Source organism: Erythranthe guttata, chromosome 1, assembly GCF_056151865.1.
Source record: "Erythranthe guttata isolate IM_541 chromosome 1, IM_541, whole genome shotgun sequence".
NCBI classification, from domain to species: domain Eukaryota; kingdom Viridiplantae; phylum Streptophyta; class Magnoliopsida; order Lamiales; family Phrymaceae; genus Erythranthe; species Erythranthe guttata.
The window spans coordinates 1,907,343-1,929,148 of record NC_142533.1 but is presented as its reverse complement, the minus strand read 5'-3'; the positions used below and the strand labels follow the sequence as shown (position 1 = coordinate 1,929,148).

At 36.1% G+C, this 21,806-nt stretch overlaps 3 protein-coding genes, 1 long non-coding RNA gene and 1 pseudogene across 4 annotated transcripts; 2 read left to right on the top strand and 3 right to left on the bottom strand.

Annotated features, from left to right (window-relative positions):
- Nucleotides 1–4,517: 4,517 nt before the first annotated feature.
- LOC148772559 (uncharacterized) lies at nucleotides 4,518–7,061 on the bottom strand. The gene is made up of 3 exons (XM_088820348.1): nucleotides 6,830–7,061; nucleotides 4,833–6,755; nucleotides 4,518–4,761 (listed from the first exon to the last, which is right to left on the bottom strand). Exons 1-3 carry the CDS (start codon nucleotides 7,031–7,033, stop codon nucleotides 4,591–4,593), a joined length of 2,298 nt encoding a protein of 765 aa, XP_088676474.1. The 5' UTR covers nucleotides 7,034–7,061; the 3' UTR covers nucleotides 4,518–4,590.
- A 1,312-nt stretch (nucleotides 7,062–8,373) lies between these two features.
- LOC148772558 (syn-copalyl diphosphate synthase TPS3, chloroplastic-like) lies at nucleotides 8,374–9,475 on the top strand (annotated as a pseudogene).
- A 5,295-nt stretch (nucleotides 9,476–14,770) lies between these two features.
- Nucleotides 14,771–16,895, top strand: LOC105975391 (salviol synthase). The gene is made up of 2 exons (XM_088816050.1): nucleotides 14,771–15,798; nucleotides 16,072–16,895. Exons 1-2 carry the CDS (start codon nucleotides 14,896–14,898, stop codon nucleotides 16,708–16,710), a joined length of 1,542 nt encoding a protein of 513 aa, XP_088672176.1. The 5' UTR covers nucleotides 14,771–14,895; the 3' UTR covers nucleotides 16,711–16,895.
- Nucleotides 16,896–17,176: 281 nt separating this feature from the next.
- Nucleotides 17,177–18,758, bottom strand: LOC105975162 (vetispiradiene synthase 2). Its single transcript, XM_088820336.1, has 5 exons — nucleotides 18,703–18,758; nucleotides 18,392–18,601; nucleotides 18,159–18,297; nucleotides 17,791–18,039; nucleotides 17,177–17,574 (listed from the first exon to the last, which is right to left on the bottom strand). Exons 1-5 carry the CDS (start codon nucleotides 18,756–18,758, stop codon nucleotides 17,281–17,283), a joined length of 948 nt encoding a protein of 315 aa, XP_088676462.1. The 3' UTR covers nucleotides 17,177–17,280.
- Nucleotides 18,759–19,988: 1,230 nt separating this feature from the next.
- LOC148772557 (uncharacterized) lies at nucleotides 19,989–20,431 on the bottom strand. The gene is made up of 2 exons (XR_016030562.1): nucleotides 20,324–20,431; nucleotides 19,989–20,216 (listed from the first exon to the last, which is right to left on the bottom strand). It is a non-coding gene; the product is annotated as an uncharacterized LOC148772557 (long non-coding RNA).
- Between the last annotated feature and the right edge of the window lie 1,375 nt (nucleotides 20,432–21,806).

Below are 21,806 nucleotides of genomic sequence, written 5' to 3'. Positions count from 1 at the left end.
AGGCGGGGAAATCAGAGCGTGAATCACAACGTAAAGACCATTGATAGAACTTGTAGCCAACAACTGGAAATCGTAAACACATAATTCAATTCTAACTCGCCCCCCAAACCTCAGACTATTATACCCCTCAGAAAAATGCGCTCAAGCTTAATCGGAAAGGATTCGAAAGGCTATCTACACAAGTTGCAAAAACGCAGTCGGAAGGTTCATCTATAATTAGCCGGTTATCCATGATTTCAATTTTGAAATCAACTAGCCCATCTACTAATTCATTAATTGCTTTGCTTCAATAGAACCCGAAAATGCAAATTACACTCGATCCTAAATGAAATGAATGTGACAAACATAACACAATTACGGAAATCGAAATACATAAACGAAACTAAATTATATGATATGCATGCAAAAGACCAAATCAAAATAAGATAAATAAAAAAAATAAAAACAAAGAACAAAGTCTAGAAAAGATACATCGTAAACGAAATATCAATCCAACGACTTATCCCAAAACAAAAACAAAAACAAAAACAAAAACAAAAACAAAAACAAAAACAAAGAGTTTCAACACACACCACCCTCAAACTCAAACTCTAGCATAGTCCCTATGCTCAAAAGCAGAATAAAAAATAAAAGGGATAGAAAACACAACGTCCCTGGATGTCATGGTCTTCATCGATAGCTCGTTCCTCGTCCTCCCGGATTCCCCGCTCGTGCTCCTCCCAGACGGGCCTCACCAGTGTGGTGGCTGCTGCTTGTGCAGCTTCTTCTGCGGCCGCGCTGGAGGAAGATGCTCCGTCAAATCGAGGCCGTGGTGGGAATGGTCGTGGCTCGACGACGTTGTCCGTCCTGCACTGGAGTGCTGCTGCCATCACCTTGATCATCTTCTTGAACCAGCCCACGTTCTCCTCCATAGCATCCATCCACTCGCCCATATACTCCGGAAGTGGCGAAGCTGCTGCTGCTGTTGTCTGCTGTCTTTTTCTGCCTCGTGGTGCGGCTCGGGCTGGTCGGGAGTCCTCGGATGGTGGCGCGTCTGGCTCAGGGCCATCGCCCTCGCCCTGTGGACCGGAAGCTGGCTGGAGCTTGTCGAACGGGAAGATTGGCTTCGGAGCCTTTGTTACCTTGTCGTCGGCAAATATCGCCACGTTGGCATTTTTGCATAAGGCGGTGATGAGGGAGGGGAACATCGGGCCCAAGGAGGTGTCGCCCATGCACCGTCGAATCTCCGAGTGGATAGTGGCACCCACGTTCAGAGGGGTGCCCTCCATGATTGCGTATATCAACGTGAGGCGAGTGGCATAGGGCCGGGCCGTTGCAACCATCGGCATAAGTCGGGAGCAGATGAAATACATCCAAATCTTTGCCTCCCTCGAAAGCTCGGCTCGATAGAACCACTTATCTCCTGATGCCCAATACGATCCTCGGGGGCACAGGGCCTGAATGAGGTCCTTGTACGTCGTCTCCATCTTTAGTGCTTGGAACGGCTCGGTCGGGATGTTCGGAAGATGGGGGATAATCTTGTAGACTCGGTTGATGGCTTCCGCGTCATATCGAACTTCGACGCCCCCGGACGAAAACCACCGAGCCTTTGTACTGACCGGCGTTGGCGTAGAAGAGCCGGACCAAGTTCTCGTTGTAGGTGCCCGGTTGTCGACGAGTACTCTCCAACACCTTTCTTGGATGTTGTTGACGACCGAGGGGCAACGGCGCCAAAAACTTGATACGCGTTTTCCTCACGTATAAATTACCGCAAGTATACAGTATCGCATTTTGCAGAACAGTGATTCCGGATATCGATCCACAGGGACCTTGTAGATTCACATGCTGAGTAGTGTAATTATATTATCGTTATATTATCTAGCCGATCGTAAATATTTGGAAAGGTGAGAAACCCTAATTTAAAAGCATGCAAGGTCGTAAACATGCAAATATAGTATGTACGTAAATAAAGTAACGACAACTCAGCGCGGGGGACTTCGATTTAAAGGGGACTTCTAGGGCCAAATCCACCTATGCATAATCAACAACGATCTACAAATCCGTTATCTAATGCCACATTCCTATTCGTTAACCCAGACGCTAATGTACTCTAACCCCCGTCTCCAGTGTAGTTAGAGTCTACCCACAGGTCCGACGTCTCCGTTCAGAACCTGCTATTAAGAGAGCATTTAGGTCAAGTCCTTAAGGGCTACCCGAAGTTCATCACGTCTCCGTTTCCACACCCCAAGCTATGTTTTCCTAACTTCAAACAAGAAATCCTCTCTCGAGTTCATTCCTATTTAATATCAATCCGAGAGCTGATCAAACAATCAGAAGCATTTAATACAGGAAAACATAAACAAAAACGAAACACGACAAATAGATAACATAAATGACGATCGAAATCAATATATACAAGGCTTCATTGCCTTAGAAGAAAATGTTTTTAGTTCATAACAAACATAGTATCAAAAGAATGTACAAAGGAAATGAAGAACAAAACGTAAAGAAATTGCGTAAGAAAAACCCAAGTCGGAACCCCCGTTGATGATTCCCGCGAAGAACTATCGAAAACCGTAAAAAGTCGAAGAAGAACAAAGAGTGAGAGCTTGCTTCTATTTATAGTGAAATGCAAAGCTTCCTCAAGAAGCTTTGCAAAACAAAATATATTTCTCAAAAGGCGTGCCCAGATCGCGATCTGGGTTGTTTGGATCGCGATCTGGCAGCCTCGGGGAACTGCCCACCGCCATGCCAGATCGCGATCTAGGAATGCGTATCGCGATCTGGGTCTTCAACATTTCAGCACTGTATGACCCCCCAGATCGCGATACGGATTGTTGGATCGCGATCTGGGTCTTCATCCATTTCAGCACTGTAAGCACCCCCAGATCGCGATACAGAATGTTGGATCGCGATATGGGTCTTTATTCATTTTCGTTCTGTGACAACCCCAGATCGCGATACAGAGATGTCAGATCGCGATCTGGGTCTTCTTGGCCCCAAAATTGGCTTGAAAATTCGGTTTCGCTTTCAAATGGCTTCGACTCGGCAAAAATACCTAATAAAACTATGAAATAGAAATAAAACAAGAAACGCAATAATATATACAAATAAAGCCGAAACTCGGACGAACGAAGACCGAAACTCGAAGATTTGATAAGCAAAAATCGTGCAAAACGAACACTTATCAATCCTCTCTAATATTCTTTCAAATCACTATTATTCCATCGACGATTCTTCGGAGCAAATGACTGAATTATCGACAGAATTAAAAAACAAACAAGGCAGAAAATGGCAAGTCTCGAATATTTTTTTCACACTTTAGTCCTAATAACTTCATCATAGTGTCTTCTCATATTTATTTTGAGTAAAATGCAACAGCCCCCCTTGTGTTAATCCTAAAGACCAAAAAACCCCCTGTGATAAAAAAAGTGACTCAGACCCCCCTGTAATCTATAGTCAAAGTCGTTTCCCCCCCTCCAGATCGTCTGTGTCGTTCACGCGCTATTTGTGCGACTACTCATCCGAATTATGCACGATTTTTTAGCAAAAGGGCATTATTGCCCCTCTGGTATTTACTTCTTAGTAAAGAGGGCATATATTTCCTCTCACAATCCGAAATTAGGGTTTATATTTCCTCTCACAAACCAAAATTAGGGGTCAATCGAGCTCATGTCTTCCTCTTCGTCTAACATCGCTGCAAAGAGAAGAAATTTGAAGCTGCATATGGATTTGCGTTACGCAACACCTCCGTTTTGTTATTGCGGGCAAAGGTCTTCTCTGAAGATTGTTGAATCAACAACAAAACCGTCAATAGGTAGGTTGTATCATAACTGCGAAATCCGAAGGTGTAATTTTTTCGAATGGTGCGCCCCGATTCGAGCTACATGGGAACCTGTTGGGATTCCTATCAAATATCCATCTTGGGAAGATGTAGTGCAGGATAAAGTTGAGGAGGAGGATGAAATAATTTCGAGATGCACAAGTGTTCATAAATCGAGTGCAAAAGATTGTGGTAACAATTTTCAAATTTCCTGGGTTATATGCGCATTGTTGTTTGTTGTGGTGATGGTACTTTTGCAGAAGATTTAGAACATTTAGAGGCAGTGATGGATATTGTAGTTAATTATGGACTAAGTAGTACATGTTATGTTTGTCTTGTTTGTATTCAATGTTCCAATTGCTCAAATTTCTAATGAAAATATGGTTGGGTTTGTTCCAATTTCATTCTGCTGCAGTTTTTATGTTGTTGTTTACCAAATACTCTTACTGAAAAAAAAAAAGAACCAACATAATCTTACAAAGCCAACCAACTCAAAAAAAATGGCAAGATGAATCCTAAATTTCATTTTTCCCACACTTGTTTTAACTTCAAACAACAACAATAATGTCAAATAAATATATTGAGAACATTCAAACAAATTGAGTTTTACTAATGTCTTCATAAGAAGCTAATTCATAAGAAGCTAAAAACATACAAAATAAGCATTCACAATGGCTGAATGTTACTAATACAGTCATTAATAAGCCATGTTACAAAAACATTGTTTTTTTCAAAAAGGCTTCATAATAAGCAATAACAAAAACTGGATTATCATCATCACTTCCTTTCTAAATCTTCCACATCTTCTTCTTCTTGGACCTATCTTTGATGTTTTGCACTTCAGAAATCTGGACCTTCTTTTTTCTTTTGGGATTGGTTGAACAAGCACCAGCTTCTACAGTTGATGAGGCCTCCTTTTCATGTCCAAGCAGAGCTGCATTTCTTCTCCCCTGGTAAACCTAGAATGAATAGAAAGTAAGTTAAGTTCAAGTAAACTCACTATCTACAAATCTAGAAAACTACAATTTACCCTTGATGGTTGAGCTGCATTTGTATTCACAACCATTGACTCTTGAGAGGAAACTGGTGGAGGTGCACTACATCCAGATCTCATAAATTGAGGAGCTCTTGGAGTTCTTGACTTCACTACCAATGAAGGGGATGCAGTATGGCCAGTTGTTTGTGCACTTGGAGCTGTTGGAGGGGCAGAAAATGCAGTATGGCCAGTTCTTTGTGCACTTGGAGCTGCTGGTGCTGTTGGAGGGGCAGAAGATGCAGTATGGCCAGTTCTTTGTGCACTTGGAGCTGCTGGTGTTGTTGGAGGGGCAGAAGATGCAGTATGGCCAGTTGTTTGTGCACTTGGAGCTGTTGGAGGGGCAGAAGATGCAGTATGGTCAGTTCTTTGTGCACTTGGAGCTGCTGGTGCTCTTGGAGCTCTTGGATTCTTGCATGTGTTACTATTATGGCCTCTTTGCATGCAATTCTTACATGTATGGGTCAAGCCCTTTCTGAATGAGGGCTTCTGCAGCTCCTCAGGTGCTTTTCTTCTCATTCTTTTAGGTCTCCCCGTCTTTATCTTTGGAGTTGGTGCTGCAAGTGGTTCATAAGAAGTCTTCAAGTAATCTCTCTGCCCTGGAACAGCATGTATCATGTGTTCAAATGTCTTCAAATACATTTCTTTTTTGTAGCAGTTGTCCACATAATCCTCCAACTTGTATCTCCTCTCTGCAATGCATGCCCATGCATGAGCACATGGGAACCCACACAGCTGAAAGATGCCACATGAACAAGTCCTCTCAGTCAACTTCACAATGTATGTATCCAAGCAGTGTTGAACCTCAAATTCATCCCTCCCACACCAAGTAGGAAAGCAATTTCTTGTTGTCTTCTGGAACTTGTTGATTTTTCTTAAGCTGTTTGGACAAATTGTGCCTTCATACTTCTCCATCCCAGTTCTTTTTGTTTGGTGTCTAGTTGTCAACCTTCTCCTAATCCATTCAAACATGCTGATTATAGGTTTCTCCCTTGCTTGAAGGATCATGTTGTTGAAAGATTCACACAAATTATTGACTAGCACATCTGATTTGCAACTTGTGGTGAAGTGTGATCTGGTCCAATGACAAGGTGGGATGTTCCTTAACCATTCTGCTGCAGCTCTATCAATCTTCTGAATCTCAGTCATATGCATTGCAAATGTATTCTTGTTTCCAGTTGATGCAGCTTTCCATAACAGTGTCTTCAGATTTTCAGATGGCCACTTACTTCTGAAATTATGGTATATATGTCTCACACAGAACCTGTGAGCACAACCAGGTGCTAGTTCTTTCAATGTCTCCAACAACCCCTTCTGTCTATCAGAAATGAAAGTCCATTTGGTTTCTTCTACACCACCAATATCTTCAAGTAATGCACTAATAAACCAAGTCCATGTCTCCCTATTCTCAACAGGCACAACAGCAAGTGCAACAGGAAACAAATTATCATTGCCATCTCTACCAATTGCAGCCAAAAGTTGCCCCCCATGAAATGTTTTAAGGAAACACCCATCCAAACCAATCAAAGGTCTACAACCAGACATGAATCCTCTTTTCATTGCATCAAGACAGAAATACATTCTATCAAAGATAGGGGGTTCTGAATAGAGTACCTTTCTGAGTAACATCTTAGAACCAGGATTTTTGTCCCTCACTGTTTCAAAATAGTCCCACAGTAGCTTGTATTCTGCTGCATCATCTCCTCTGATCCTCTCCATTGCTGCTTTTTTTGCTCTCTTGGCCTTCCAGTATCCAGCATCCACACCAACTTTTCTTAAGATTGTATTTTGCAGCTTGACTATAGAAATGTCTGGATTATCTTTAATTCCTTGTTCCAGTCTCTTCCCAATATACTTGGCATTAGCATGTCTGTTGACCTTCACTTTACAACATGTGTGCTCACCTGAAATAGTCTTGATCTGCAATATAAGTTCATAACATGTTATAAACAAGTTTTAATGTCATATTAAAATTTTAAAAGTATTAGTTATACCTGAAATACTGGACCACCTTGAACAACTGATGCATGAATCCTCCAGTTGCATCCCTCTGCCTTGCACTTTGCAGTGACTCTTTTTCTTTCATTCTTCACATACTCCAACTCATATCCATTTCTCACAACCCAATCCCTAAGAGCCTCTCTATATAATTCAATACTTGGAAACCTCATACAAACTTCCAAGTCCCTATTTTTCATATTCTGCCCCTCAGTTTATATAGGATACCTGTTACACTCATTTCTGTCATCTAGATTCTCAATTTCATCATCATCATCTGCATCACTAAACCACTCTGATGGAGATGGATCAATACTATACTTCTGCAATTTGGGCCTTTTTCTTCTAGATTGCCTCAACATATTTTTCAGCTTCTTCACTTGGTCTTGTTTAGTGATAACTTTTTCCACAAAAATATCATCTTCTGAAGACCCTTCAATGTCTTCCAACACTTCAGTTGGAGCATCTGAATCTATGTCATCAGCATCATGATCAGGTTGAATGTAGTCTGTATCAGATGAATCATCAAATTCAGAAGAGCTTGTATAATTTGTTGTTGGAGGCTCTTCAGCTCTTGGTTGCACTTCTTCTGTAATTGGAGACAATTCTTCTTCAGCTATTGGCTGCACTTCATCAGTATTTGGAGGCAATTCTTCTTCAGTTCTTGGCTGCATTTCATCACTATTTGGAGGCAATTCTTCTTCAGCTCTTGGTTGCACTTCATCACTAATTGGAGGCAATGCTTCTTCAGCTCTTGGTTGCACTTCATCAGTAAGTGGAGGCAATTCTTCATTTGTTGATGCTTCCTCTTCTGTTGTTGGTTGCACTTCATCAGAAATTGAAGGCAATTCTTCATTAGTTGCTTGAACTTCTTCAGGTTCTTGCAATAACAGAGGAATTTCTTTTTCTGGTGCTGGATGAATAATGTTCCCATTTCTGTCAACTGATATAAGTGGTTCTATACCAAGCTCCTCTGTGTACAATGTGACATGGTTTAGTCCTTGGTGTACATCAATCAAAAATCGGATGCCAATGTCACTTTCCACAACCTTCAACCCATAATCAAGTGGTTGCCCAGGATACAAGAAGTAGAATTGTATATCAAACCTCTTTCCTCCACAGAGCCTATAAATCTTGTAAAGTGTGTCCAAGTTGAGGTAGTCTAAATTCACATCATGGACTTGGTCATGTCTTCCTCCAACATAAGTTAATTTCTTGTTTTGAACAAACTTTCCATCCAACCAAACATTAAATGTACAATAGTGGTCCATCCTGTATAAAGACAAAATTCTAAACAATCAAAAGATGGACCATGTTGCAATGAAACATTATTTAATTCAAAAACTGAGACAAAAAAAAAAATTACTTTTATATTCAACTTCGATACTGCAAAGCTCTGTACCCCACAAATATTCTTAAATATTAACCATGTGCATAGATTATTATTTTTTGTTATATAGAACAAGACCCAACAACAATCAAACATAAACAAAGAAAAACCGACAAAAAAACATTAAATTTCAGACTCATAAAGTAGTATATGCAGGACCACAATCCAAACATCAAAAAACGGGACAAAACAAGCAGAAGATCCGCAAAAAAGAAGGGTAAAACTCACCTCAGCAATCTTCTATATTTTCATGTCAATGTCTTCAATCGCTTCACTTCACCTTGTGTGGATTCGAACCAAAAGAATTAACGGACTAATATTGGGGAATCGATTTAGGGTTTCTCAGAATTTAGGGTTTTTTGGAATTTTGGGGATTTTCACAGCGAGAGAGAGAGTATGTGTAAATCTGTTGATAATTTCACGCTTTTACTGAAGGGTTTTTTTGTCTTTTCGCAGGTGGTCAACGGGTGAAATAAAAAAGGGTCGAGTGTACTTACTTAAATAAATTATAGGGGGGTATTGGTCACTTTTTTTATCACAGGGGGTTTTCTGGTCTTTAGGATTAACACAGGGGAGGTTGTTGCATTTAACTCTATTTATTTTTACTATTGTTTTCAGGGGATATAGTTACACTAAGGTACATAGACTTATTGCAATCCTCTTCGAAACGCTTCAAGAGATCGAACAAGTGGAGCTAATTGTCGGAACATTGAATATTTGCGGTGGCCATATTTCGCCTAAAGACGATAAACTATCCCACGATGAATACAGAACTCTCTGTCGACTCACTAACAAAATCTGTCACCAGCTTGCAGAATTCGAAAATGGAATTAAAAAGGTGAGAACTATTATTTAAAAACTCCAATTATTTTCTAAGCAACTTAAATTTGATATTAATACATTATACGTAAAAATATACGTATAGGTAAACGACGCAGGATGTACAAAAAGCGAAATCGATAAGGATATGCAGCTGCTGGTGAAGTTATTACTACATCCAAACTTCAGCTGCAAGTTAAGTAAAGATGTGAAGCAAACATTTTTACTAGTGACTAAAGCTTTTTATTACAAGGCTTATTCTGCTACCGAGCAAATCGACAGCCATATTTCCAAAGTCCTCTTTCAGCAAGTTGTGTAGTTCTTTAGTTCACAAAGATAATAACTTGTATACATAAATAATACATTTGTTGTCAAATGTCAAGAGAAAAATTAAATACTGAGGCCTCGATTAATTTGGTTGCCAAGATGAAATTAGTCAAGATATAATTAAAAAATCTAATTAAATCCAATTATTGTACCATTGAACATTGAAAGATCCAATAAAAAAACATATCTAAAAGGCAAGATAAGACATGGTAACATAATATTTGTAGGTCGGCCCGATAAGTAATTGAGGATACCAAACACCAAACAAAGTCCCATTATTTAGTTAATCATGACTAATCTCCCCAACCAAACAAAAAAAGAGTACGTACTCACAGTTAATTAAATGATTGGAATATATAGCCATGAGGGGAGGTGACTTGTGAATTGCAAGCTCAAGAAGCTCTATTGTGTGGTCTTGCCCTTCTTCTTCAACGAGTTTCTGATCGAAGTTGTGAATTAAAGTTGCCACCATTATATGCAGCATTAGATTCGCTAATGGTATACCGGGGCATATTCTTCTTCCATCAGCAAACGGGATAAGCTGAAAATATTGCCCCTTAAAATCTATATTATTATTATTATTATTATTATTACTACTACTACTACTACCAGTACTTGTAGCAGTAGTGTTGTACTTGACTGTGCTCGCCGTTGTCTCAGATCCTAAAGAAGGAAAAAAGTAAGCAAGATTAACACAAGTACATGATGAAATACTTGGAAAATAGTATGCGCGGGGTACGGTGTTAGATGCTCATGCTACATACACCTGATTATTTACATTGGGTGGATTTTGAACCGTATATATTTTAATCAATATTTAAATATTATCTCAAATATTAAATGAATATTTGATAGCTCTAACAATAATCGTTAATATAAACAAAATAAATCATAAACTCATTTTTTTTTATTCAAATCACAACTTTTATTTTGAAATTAAAAAAAATATTTTTTATCACCGAAGTTTGACCCGCCTTCAAGGTTTGACCGCCTCAGACTGCTAATACCACCTCAAAGGCGAAAACACTAATTTTCAAACCTTTACACTAAAATCGGAAAGATTTGAATCTTCTTCGCCTTGAAGACAGATTAATTAGCCGTCTCGATCGATTTTTAGAACACTGTATGCAAATTAAGTTAATTGTGTATAATAATAAAAATATAATAAAACGAACCACCAAATTTGGCAGCTCTATATTTATTAAAGGGATAATTAGCAAGAACCCCCTCATCTAGGAAAATGAGTTAAGAAAACACCCCCTCCCAAAAATAATTAGAGAAAATCCCCTTACATAATATCCTACCCAAATATTATTTAATAATTCTCAAACCACCCTTATTAATATTAAATCTCGTCAATACCCTAACCCATTGCCGTTCTTTTTTTTTTTTGTTTTTTTCGTCTTCTCGTCTTCTCTCTTCTGCCGTTTTCTCTTCTTCTTTTCTCGTCTTCTCTCTTCTCGTCTTCTCTCTTCTCTTCTCGACTGAAATTCGGAAGAAAAGCAAGACGTCGACCGATGGTGGTGGTGGGGTTGAAGAGTGTTTGTCACCGCCTCCCGCCGCCGCGTGAAGGGTGGTGATGAATCTGTAGTTCGCGGCGGTGATTTCCACCGACGACGTTGAAGATGACGACTGGCCACGCTGTGGGTTGACGCCCATGAGGATGAGGCATGAGAAAATACTGTTGCAATTGATGTTGGTGAATGTATTTTTTTTGGACATTGAAATGTTAATTTGTGTTTTTTTGTATGAATTATTTAATTTATTTATTTTATTCTTGTTAGGGATTAGTTGAATAGTGTATTGTGGCAGCGGTGTGGTGACGATGGGGAGGCAGATTTAGGATTTTTTGTTGGATTGGGCGGATAACAGCGCGTGTAGAGAATTTCGCGCATGCTGAAACCTTAATCGACTATATACATATTCATAGTCGATTAAGCTAATCGACTATGTTCTGGTAGTCGATTAAGGTTGATCGACTCCATTTTTTTTTAGTTTTTTGGATTTTTCGTTTATTGATTCCAATTGTATAAATCAATTATAATGTTTGTATATTTTTTGTTTTTGTAATATAGAGGTGATTTTGCATTTTTTCGCAGTTGTGATTTGTTATTTTTAGTAGCAGATTGTTAATCGACTATGCTCTAGTATCGATTAAGGTTGATCGACTTCAATCTTTTTCTTTTTTTTTTGGTTTTTTTTTGTTGATTCCAATTGTATAAATCAATTATAATGTTCTTATATTTTTGTTTTTTTGTAAAATATAGTTGATTTTGAATTTTTTTGCAGTTTTGATTTATTATTTTTAGTGGCAGACTTTTGATCGACTATGCTTCATCATAGTTGATTAATATACTGATATAGAAGGATACCCGTGTCGGGCCGTGTCGTAATTTCGTTAAAAGTAGGAGACCCGTGTCGGGCAGTATCCACAATTTTAAAAAAGTTGGGACACTTCTCTTAGAGAGAGCCCTAATAAGAAAAATGCGCATTTTCTTGTATTTGTAATACACATTTTCTCTGTTTTCTTTGTGAGTCCACCCAAAACTCCAAAAGTTTAGCATGCGACGGCGACCAAGAACCCGAGCAACAAGGGCGAGCGGTTCTCTTATGCGATGACGGCTTATACATATTTCTTACAATTTATAAATTAACCCCCTATATTTTTATTATTTATAAATAAACCCCTATATTTTTTATATTTACGCGTATCCCCGCGTGTCCGTATTCTAGTTTTTTGGAAATGCCGTATCACCGTGTCCGTATCCGCGTATCACCGTGTCCACGTATCACAAAAGCCGAAATTTTTCGCCCCGATTCCCATGTTTGATGGAGAATATTAATTAATAATTATGTATTGTGATTCAATCTGCTCGTTAGAGCAGCGGAACTGAGCCCGGATATGAGTGTGAAGATATATTATCTTAATTATTTGTATAAGCTACCTAATACTCGTTTTAATTACTCCATTTTAATATATAGTTTGGAGTTCAATTATTGCACGGTAACAAAAACTCACAATTCAACGGTTTAGTATCATTAATTTTTATTTATTTATTTTATTTTTTTACTTTCACACTTTTCCCTAAAAATTCAAAAAATGGATATAATCCCCTCTGAAATATTGTTTTGGTTCCACTTTGCCCCAAAACCTAATTTGCGGTAGGCACGGAGCAACAAAAATAACATTTAAAACAGTAACGTGCAACAAAGATACTCAATTCCGGTGAATAATGCATCGTTATTTCGCTATGGGAGCAATGTGCAACAAGATTAACATTTTGAAGAGGCCATTTACTTTTTAAAACTTTGAGGAGATAAAGTGCGAAAATAAGAATTCTATAGGGGGTGAAGTACAATTTGCCCTTCGTTTTTTTGGTTTGTTGTGAATTTTCACGAATTTATTGTAATATTTTGTTAGAATAGGGTTATTAGCATTTTACCATCTGTACTTTGCCCTCTTTCATAAAAAAAAAAAAAAAAAAAAAAAAAAACCTTTGCACATACACACCTAAAACCGTAATTTTGACTCACTTAACCACCTAGGGTTTCTATATTTAGGCGAATCTTCACAAATTCTGACGCACGAGCAAAGCACATGACTAGTACATGGTTTTTTTCATCTAAACATATCATATAAGGTAAAATTGAAAATTACAAGGGACCTAATTGAATTAAATTTGAAACTTGTCCGAATTCAAAATTAATTAAAATAAAATTTTGAATCTTTATTTTAATTGACACAGGCTCACTTGCCCCAACTGCTAAACGCTCTTTTACGAAACAACAAATATAATATACTTAAAACAAGGTGCATGGCGAGCGAAGTTTTCAGCTATTAATGGGATGGCGCAAAGATATCTGATACCAAGAAAATTCATTTAAATATCAGCCTCGAGGAAGATTAAATAAAATCCACATGAGCTGTACATTTCTCTTTCTGTCAAGATCAATTAACTTGATTTAATTATTGTTATGATTAATCATTAATTAGATCAATTAACTTGAATTAATTATAATTAATCAGCCGTCCATTATCAATATAATAAGTGATTCCAGCGTCATCATATTTTATTAATTTCCACCGAAAGAGCATCTAATTAATGGCTAATCATAAAATAAGGGGTTTTATCACTACCACTCATGTGTTAATCTTTAATAGCCGAAAAAATTCATGTATTAAAAATATTAGCAAAGATCCCCTATAAAATTTAGTCAAAATCAATAAAGTAACCCATTCGAGCACTAGCCTTATACGCAACTGAGAGTGTATTGTTTGACATGAAACGATTCAACTGTATACAACTGTATTATAGCCTTATACAACAGTATTATACTATATTATATCGTAGTATATTATAGTCTATTACAGAAAAATATGTATACTGGATTAAAAAATGAACAAAAAAAGAATAGCATGCTTTTGTTTTTGTAATAATATTATATACAAGAAAACGAAAAAAAATAATTTTATTTTTATAATTTTGTATAAATGCTAAAATGAAGAAAGAAAAGTAAAAAAAAATTAAAAAACGTTAGAATTTACTAAATGCAAAATAAAGTAATAAATGAAACTATTAAATGCATAATAAAATAATAAATGCAGTTCGAATTTACTAAATGCAGATTTTGAATTTGTGAGTAGAAGGGCATATTTGGAATGAATTTTACAAAGGATGTGAAGCAAAGATTTAATTGGACTTGTTATTTAATTCTAATAAATTTTGTCACCAGGGACCTATATCTTAACGCCCCAAAATAAAATTATGGCTAAAGTGACACTTAAGATGAAAGAGAGGAATTATTCTGTAAGGAATTATACATATATTATTTGATTAATAAAACATCTAAATAGCAGGCTAAATGGGTACCTCTATATATAAGTATAGGGTGAATTTAAACCGTAGATTTTATTAAATAACTACCCATTAAGGTCTAAGCACACATACACATGAATATATGTGTGATTATGCGTAAATTTATAGTTCAAATCCACCCAATGTAAACACTCAAGTAGCATTTAATTTTGTGGTAGATCTATTGCAAATAAGAAAGCATTATTTTTGAAAAACCATAAATCTTGCACCCAAGATCAGACAAAACATCAACTTGCAAAAGATTTAAAATTTTGAAATAGAAAGAGTTTGTAGAAAAGTTGGAAGTTTTATAAAATTTATATTGGAAAAAAACACACTCAAATTAAAGGGGAAAATACAGTCTGAACCCCTGAATACCACATAAACTACAAAACGTATCAAAAGTAAATTAAATGACTAATTGCTTAAGTATAACTCCTTTGTTTAAATCTTTGGCATCAATAATGTTACTCGAATTTCTCAACAAATACAATAAAATAATGTTATGTTAGTTTACTCCAAAATTAAAGTCAAACCAGATGGGATCTCATTTCCAAAGTACACTTGTGTATTTATACAACTTCTCAAGAGAAGATCATCAAATACAGTGCGAATCTTGCATTAAAAAAAAAAAACAAAACAAAAAAAAAATCAACTTGGCTTAACCCTGATGGATCTCCAGTTTCAATCCCTGCCGATTCTTGTCTCCGTTTTCATACCAATCTTCGTCGTCTTTTTCTTCTTCTTCTCCAGACTCAGAACAAAAAAGTCAACTCGAAATCTGCCACCAGGGCCATGGAAGTTGCCTCTGATAGGGAATATGCACAATCTGATTGGCTCTCTTCCCCACATTGCTCTACACGAATTGGCCCTGATATACGGGCCGGTGATGCACCTTCAGCTCGGCGAACTCTCGTCCGTTATAATTTCATCACCCGACGCCGCAAAGCAGGTGATGAAAACCCACGACATAAACTTCGCATCAAGGCCGTCGATCATCGCGACTGAGATTCTCAGTTACAACTGCACGAACGTCGGGTTTAGCGAGTACGGTGATTACTGGAGGCAGCTGAGGAAGATCTGCACGCTGGAGCTCCTGAGCATGAAGCGCGTCTCGTCTTTCCGTTCGATAAGAGAAGAGGCGTTTCTTGATCTCGCTAGATGGTTATTGGATTATAAGGATCAGACTGCAGCAGTTAATTTGACGGAGAAGCTCTACTCTTGCGCCTATTCTCTCATTTCAAGGGCAACGTTTGGTAAGAAATCCGAGGCTAACGAGAGATTGCTATCCATAATCAAAGAAGGTATCGTGTTGGCGGCGGGGTTTAACGTTGCGGATGTTTATCCTTCGATCAAGTTGCTTCAAATGATGAGTGGATTGAGGAGGAAGGTGAAGAAGCTGCACGGAGAAGCTGATTGCATACTTGATGACATCATCCATGAACACAGATACAGTAAGAACGAGAAGCAAACATCAGATATTGATCTGTTAGATGTTCTTCTCCGATTCCAGGGCGGCGACGACGGGATTGATATCCCGTTGACAACTGACAACATTAAAGCTGTAATCATGGTCAGTTATTTTCTTCTCATGTATTTATCCTAGGTTTTTATTTTATGTGTGCTCGTCACAAAAAAAAAAAAAAAAAAAAATGGATGATTGAGTATTGATCCATATTATCAAATTAAATTTAAAAGATGGATGATTGAAACAAGGGCAAGACTAAGAGTTACTTGATATATATATAATTTAATAGGTATAATTTCATGAAATAGATTTTAATTGAGGGTAATTATTTTAGAAATAAAGTGTATTATTCCAACAAATTATCTGCTGTTGAATCAGGATATGTTGGGTGGTGGGAGTGAGACATCGGCCACAGCGTTGGATTGGGCAATGGCGGAAATGCTAAAGAATCCAAGAATCCTGGAAAAGGCACAAGATGAGGTGAGACGATTTTTCGACGATAAAGGAGGATACGTCGATGAATCGAGAATTCACGAACTGAAGTATTTAATGTCGATTATCAAAGAGACGCTGAGGATTCATGCACCACTACCACTACTACTTCCAAGAAAATGCAGAGATAAATGCGAGATTAATGGATACGAGATACCGGTGGATACTAAAATCATCGTAAATGCGTGGGCTATTAACAGAGACCCTAAGTACTGGCGTAATCCAGATTGCTTTGAGCCGGAGAGATTTCTCGATGAGGATTTGGAGGTTGATTACAAGGGTAATCATTTCGAATATATCCCGTTTGGTGCTGGTAGGAGAATATGCCCCGGTATAGCGTTCGGTATGGCAAATGTAGAGCTACCACTGGCTATGTTTCTCTACCATTTTGATTGGAAGTTGCCACCTGGAATGAAGCATGAAGAATTGGATATGTCGGAATCATTTGGGGTCACAGCCAGGAGAAACAATAATTTGTTTGTTGTTCCGGTTATTAAACGACCACTTCCACCGTCTGTCAAATGATCGTTGCGTAATTTCACAGAAATAACGGAAGTTGTATGGTGGTTTATTTTAATTTTCATGTATTGATGAATGTTTGTTCAGAATGATCATCGTGTCGGTTGTTTTACTGGCTTTGCTCTTTTTTTTTTTCTGTTTGAACATTTGTCTGTGTTGACATGTATAATTGAGTTATTTATGACTAAAAACGTGTGGTTAGCAGCATTTTACCGCCTATTTTTTTTGTCAATTTTTGTGAATCGCCGCCCGAATGAAAATATTTTGCACAATCCCACCTGAACTGCCATTAGCGTACCTTCTTTACAATTTTGACTGAAAATTGCCTGCCGGAATGAGTCCCGGCAACGATCATGGCGGCCAGAAGGCAAAAACATATAGTACTATACGTGTGTCTGTTTGTTGATAAAATGTTTCAATTTCTGGTGGATGTCGGCGTTTCCTTGTGTGTGATAGACTACTGTAAAATAAATTGACAATTAATCATAGTCTATTATAAGAATTAATTCATAACAAATGAAGAATATCTTGATCATTGAAACATATTACTGCGCGACAAGCGTAATTGCATTTCGACTAGATCTTGAAAGAATGAACAAGTAATGCTATGATATGAGGCTTGAGCCCTTTCTCCGAATGCGTGTATCCATCTTGTTCATGCTTATAAGTGATCTCGGCTACTCTTGCCCAGTTGAAAACTCGCACGAGAATCTCCATCGAGACAGAATTATCCAAGAACCCTTCGTTCAGATCTTTCCATCCAATTTCAGCAATTTCATTCAAGCGCTGCATTGCTACTTGTTTCGATACACCATGCTCGTTCATGTAGCAATCAATCCCAGTCGTAGCTTGCCCTCTTTTCTTCTCGTCCTTACATAAATAAAAATTACATAAGAATATTACAAGATTATATATATATATATATATATATATATATATATATATATATATATATATATATATATATATATATATAGTGTAGACATTTTTTATATTTTTAATATAAATTAATAGAGATTTTAGAATCATGCCCCCGTCCCTACGCTGGCTCCGCCACTGTCTTATCATATATATGTACATACATACCTCGTAGGTGGAAATATCATCGATGATACGAGTTACTTTGTTATCAGCTCTGAGAATTTTAGGTCTTGCCAAAAGCCAATCGGATACTTCAATTGTAGCATTTTCCATGCCAACGAAGGATGTTACGGTCAAATAGTAGCAACCACAGGTAATCTCTGCTTGGCGCATGTACTCATCAAATGCCGGCAAATGATCACGTTTGACGAACCATTTAGCCTCAGCGTAGTAACTCCTCACAATTTCCTTCGCCTGGTCATCAAAACATTGCAAGTTAATTAGGTTATCATGTAATGATGCATCAATTTTTAGAAACATAAAAATGATAACGAAATGCAATGAATGACCCGGATTAATTAATATATACATACCGCCTCCTTGGCGTAATGAACAACATATGATCTTCCTTTTGGAGATAACTCTGCATCGAATGATTCATAAAGATCTAATAGAGCTCTATAGCATATCTTCATGTAGTCTGGGAGTCGATCTATTTCGCTTATATCCCATCTGACACATATTTATGTATTCATTATTAGTACGTTAAAAGAGGAAAGAAAGAAAAAAAAAAAAAAGAGATATTTTGTGCTCAAACACTCTTTACTTTTGTATGGCATCGGTGAAAACATCTAGTTCTTCGACTGTTCCATATGAATCATAGGTGTCGTCAATAATAGTTATAACGGCTATGGTTTTAGCCAGAATAATTCGAGCACTAGAATATTGTGGCTCGGAATAAATCCCGAGAGCCCAAAAATAGCACTCAACAATTCTATCTCTAGCATAGGAAACCCGGAAAACTGTCTTCCACCACCTATTATACACCCAAAAAAAAAGGCAAAGAATAATATTAATAATAACATGAAAACTATAATATTAAGAGTGTTCAAAGATATTAGATGTATGCATCCATACGGTATGTTGATGGGCGGTACTCTGTATGGGGGCCCACGGTCGGTTCGTGATGTCATAGGACGTGTACACCCATTTTCTCCCCCTCATTCTCTCTCCTGTTGCGTTCTCACATGATTCCAAAATTTCTTACATGTGGGTCCCATTGCCTAAAGTTTATTTTCCATTGTTTTTTTTCTTCTCTTCTTTCTTCTTTCGTACCCAATTGTTGGATGTTTTATTGCTTTTTATTTTATATTAGTTCCATCAATTATTCAAAAATAATATTACAAGAACCATGTTTCTTGAATCATTTATTCCAAATAATATTACAAGAACTATTTTTTTAATTAAATATATTTTAGGTCCAATTTATTTTAACTTAAATATGAATTTGTTTTATATACGTAAATACTATTGTGTGAACCATTTTTATAATTACATTCATTGTCCAAATAGGACCCATACAATTAATTAGTGTTTTAAATTCGATATACTATTTATTTTTTTCAAAAACATAAAAAAGAAAAAAAAAAAAAAAAGAACCTATGTAATGGGCAAACAGTACCGCGCATTGCGCGGTGCACACCCCTAGTGTATATATATATATATATATATATATATATATATATATATATTCTATATAAGAATGGATGGCAACTTGGGTTTTACAGCAGCTCTTTTTAGCTTTTCTTTTTGCCACTTTAATATTAAAACGACGCCGTGTTATATATATATATATATATATATATATATATATATATATATATATATATATATATATATATATATATATATATATACTAGTAATGTGCACCGCGCAAGGCGCGGTGGATGGTGTCCAGGTTATACGGTGTAGCAGACCTAAATTGATAAGAAGAAGGACGAACAAAAAGTGGCATTTGATGTGTTCCTATGACGAAGTAAAACACCAAGTAAAAAAGAATACCTGCCCAGGAACTATAAACAAAAAGGAATGAAGAAAGGACGATATAATTTCCAAGATGACGAATGATAACCTGCCCCAGATTGGTAAGAAATCAGTAGAGTAGCAAGCAGCCTTAACTGGAAAATCCCTTCAAAGCCAATGGAAAATTCAGGAAAAAGTAACCAACACTTTTTGTTATATTTCAAATTTGAATTTCACAACAAACACCAGAAACAATTGTTTTCTTCGAAACTCCAGAATAACCAGCCTCATTTGTTCAGAGACTAGAATACCAGATGTACTCGAATTCAATAAAGTACTCAAACAAAGCTGAAGTCAATGAACGAAAAAGAATATAAAGAAAAAAAATTAGGCTCATAAATCAGAAGAAATCAAATTTAACAAATTTAAAAACAGGCTGCAATTAATGAACAAGAAAAATGAATATAACGCAAAATTACGTAATATCTAACAATTCAAAGATGTAATCATTTATATAAGTCTTCCAGAGATAACATGTACCGTTACACTATAGTATTCCACAATTTTTTGTTCTCCTCCTTCCATTTTAAATTCTTGCATTTCAATATCGTGGATGATTAATTTTACCCTGTAAGAAGTGAATTCGAACTGTAAAACTGGAATAACAAATGAAATAAGTTTCCATATATCAAAACTACACCGTAAAGATGATCGTATTAGAAAGTTGCGACATACATTTACCACACATAAAATAAAAAGATCTTGCCTTGACGAAGCCTTCCGTGTAAGCTACTCCTCAACCCCTCGATTTTTAACTATAGGCTAAAAGAATCATTCAGTAACAGTAGGGTAATGCTCATTCAGTAAATAATATTATTTTGATATTATTTAGGTTTCTATTTATTACTGTATCAAATCAATGTGTGTATTATGCTAAATAAATTACGAGCATAATATTTTGTACCTAATAAACACGTAAAAATGGTAATATTTTAAAAGCCATACTTTCATATCTTTAATTTGACTTTGTTATATCCATTAGCCAATTTTTACGAGGTAGATTAATTGATTTGATTGTTTGGTTAATTTTGTTATGTTTCATCGGTTATGTTATTTCTGATTCTGTTTAATACATTACTATTTAATGTTATTATCAAATCAACATGTGATTTGAGTAATTTTTTAGTAACCCCTAACAATCGCATTTATTTATTATGCATCTCAATAATTTCGGATTCTTATTAATTCTTATTGTTTGAATTTGTTTGATTTGTTCTAACCGAGTAACAAAAAAAATAATAAAATATATTGTTTTGCGTAAAGTTATTTTATTAACTGTATGTGAAAATTAAGTATAAATACCATCAACACAAACTCATTTATCTCATTCTTTATCAACACATTTTGTTATGATCATGCTAAACCGAGGTCCTCACCTTAAAACTTTTTTTTTTTCTTTTCATATTTATGTTTTGTAATTTCATAATGCGATCAGTATTGTGCGATGTGCATGCTCGCTTTGAATAATTTTATTTGTCGTCAAATGTTTATTACGTTATACGTCTATTATGTATGCATATGTATAATAGTCTAACGCATTATTGTTTTGCTTTCCTTTTAATTTTCAGATCCATGGATAACATCGTGCGTGTTATATGCGGCGACGTCCGCAAGAGAGAAGCATTGTGGCGTTGTGTAGAATGCAAATATATGATTTAGATATATTATATGGATGGATTTTAAAAACTTTTACTTCTAGTTTTCCATCTTTGATTATACATTCAATAATTGTAAGTTTAGTTTCGATGAAGAAGAAGTTGAGTTTAATGAAGGTGATAATGTAATAAAAAATACTAAAGTAACTCATGTATGTATTTTGTTATTTGTAATAGAGATTCTTATATGATTTGGTGAATATATTTAAATAAATCTAGTTTTTATATTTTCATGTTACAATATTAATTTGTACGTATCGTAATAATTCATTTATTTTTATCATTTTTTAATATTTACGTAAAATATTATTAGTTTGTACGTTCATAATATTTTTTTGCTACTAATCTTTTGAATCTTTATGTACATGACATTAGATCCACCCTTCTTCATTCACTGTAATTCCAATATTATGATATATTAGCAACATTGTGCCTAGATGTATTTGTGACAATGTTTGATTTTGTATGTTTTGAAATATGAATAATTATTTGTGCAAGCATAT